The sequence below is a fragment of the Vollenhovia emeryi genome, unplaced genomic scaffold (assembly GCF_000949405.1).
Source record: "Vollenhovia emeryi isolate VEMERY1.0 unplaced genomic scaffold, V.emery_V1.0 DF939352.1, whole genome shotgun sequence".
Classification (NCBI taxonomy): Eukaryota; Metazoa; Arthropoda; class Insecta; order Hymenoptera; family Formicidae; genus Vollenhovia; species Vollenhovia emeryi.
The window spans coordinates 78,910-80,391 of record NW_011967014.1 but is presented as its reverse complement, the minus strand read 5'-3'; the positions used below and the strand labels follow the sequence as shown (position 1 = coordinate 80,391).

The following is a 1,482-nucleotide window of genomic DNA, read 5'->3' as shown; positions in this document are numbered from 1 at the left end:
TCCTGTGATTGGTCAGAATAAAAACATGTCGGATGCGCAGTACGGATCGGCGCGAACGTGAAACAAAAGAGCGAGTGCCACTACTGGTTATACTGTGGTTATATTGTGGTGCAGACTGCACGCAGCAAGCGGCAAGCGTCGAGCAGCAGCCAATCAACGAAGAGATCTTTCGGAAGCGTCAGCAGTGGCGTAGAAAATATCTCTTCGTTGATTGGCTGCTGCTCGACGCTTGCCGCTTGCTGCGTGCAGTCTGCACTAGGCTTTATGCGCACAGGGTCAATTAGCGCCGCGCCGAGTTTGCTCATCTATACCAATCTATACTCGCTATGTTTATGACTATAGCTGTCGCTCAGCATTGTGTAGGGGCCTTTACTTCTGTAGATTGTTGTTTAGCGTTGTGGTTCGGTTCATTGTCGAAAACTTAATTCTGTAATTTTGCGAGAGGTCCAGTGAACGAACTAATCCGCCAAGATGACTATGGCAATGTTGCAACGACGCGCCAATGTAAATATATACGAGAATTCATTATTAACTGATTGTAATCGCGTTATTCACCTAACATAACCTAACTTCTTGCATTATGTTTGATAAACAAAAATTTTATTGTAGGTAAGGCTACCACCCGAAGTAAACAGAGTATTGTATATAAGGAACTTGCCATATAAAATTACTGCTGAAGAAATGTACGATATATTTGGCAAGTATGGAGCCATCAGACAAATCCGAGTGTAAATATATTTTGATTTGGTCAAAATGAGGTAAGTCTAATGAGAAGTTATTTGAAGTTATGATTTTTGATTCAGAGGTAACACGGCAGAGACTAGAGGCACAGCATTCGTCGTGTACGAAGACATATTCGATGCAAAGAATGCTTGCGACCATTTGAGCGGTTTTAATGTGTGTAATCGTTATTTGGTAGTTTTATATTATCAAAGTAATAAAGCGTTTAAGAGAATCGACGTTGACAAAAAGATGGAAGATTTAGATAAATTGAAGACGAAGTATAATCTAAATGACGAGAAAAAATAATTGATCAAATATTTGCATAGGGGATACAAATGTATGATTCTTACAAAATATTTATTAAGATATAACTACACTCACATTGATTAATTTGTTAATTTTTATCTGTGACTTATCAATTAGTTGTATGAGAGCATAGGATATAGAGAGGCGTAGGAAAAGACGTCAACTTTGAATAATGCGATAAAGCTTGTATTATAAAATAATAAATAAAATTGTATATAATTTTTGATAGTTTTGGTGTATTTTTATTTTTTCTGATTCAATCTTTATATTGGTTTACAAATATTTCATTAATATTTAACTTGGCAATACTTTCGTTGTTTATATGATCCTTGCAACGTATAATGTAGGAAAGTTGTATATTGAACTTCTCGAAAAACGTAGAAAAATCTGAGTGGAAAAATGTCGGCGCATTAAAAGAACGTAATTAATACTACTTTCACAGTTAGTTACAAA

The 1,482-nt window shown here is 36.0% G+C and overlaps 1 protein-coding gene across 1 annotated transcript; it reads left to right on the top strand.

Annotated features, from left to right (window-relative positions):
* Window positions 1-335: 335 nt before the first annotated feature.
* On the top strand, window positions 336-1,257 carry LOC105558345 (splicing factor 3B subunit 6-like protein). The gene is made up of 3 exons (XM_012005968.1): window positions 336-504; window positions 610-728; window positions 804-1,257. The coding sequence occupies exons 1-3, from the start codon at window positions 472-474 to the stop codon at window positions 1,027-1,029; spliced, it is 378 nt and encodes a 125-aa protein (XP_011861358.1). The 5' UTR covers window positions 336-471; the 3' UTR covers window positions 1,030-1,257.
* Window positions 1,258-1,482: the final 225 nt, after the last annotated feature.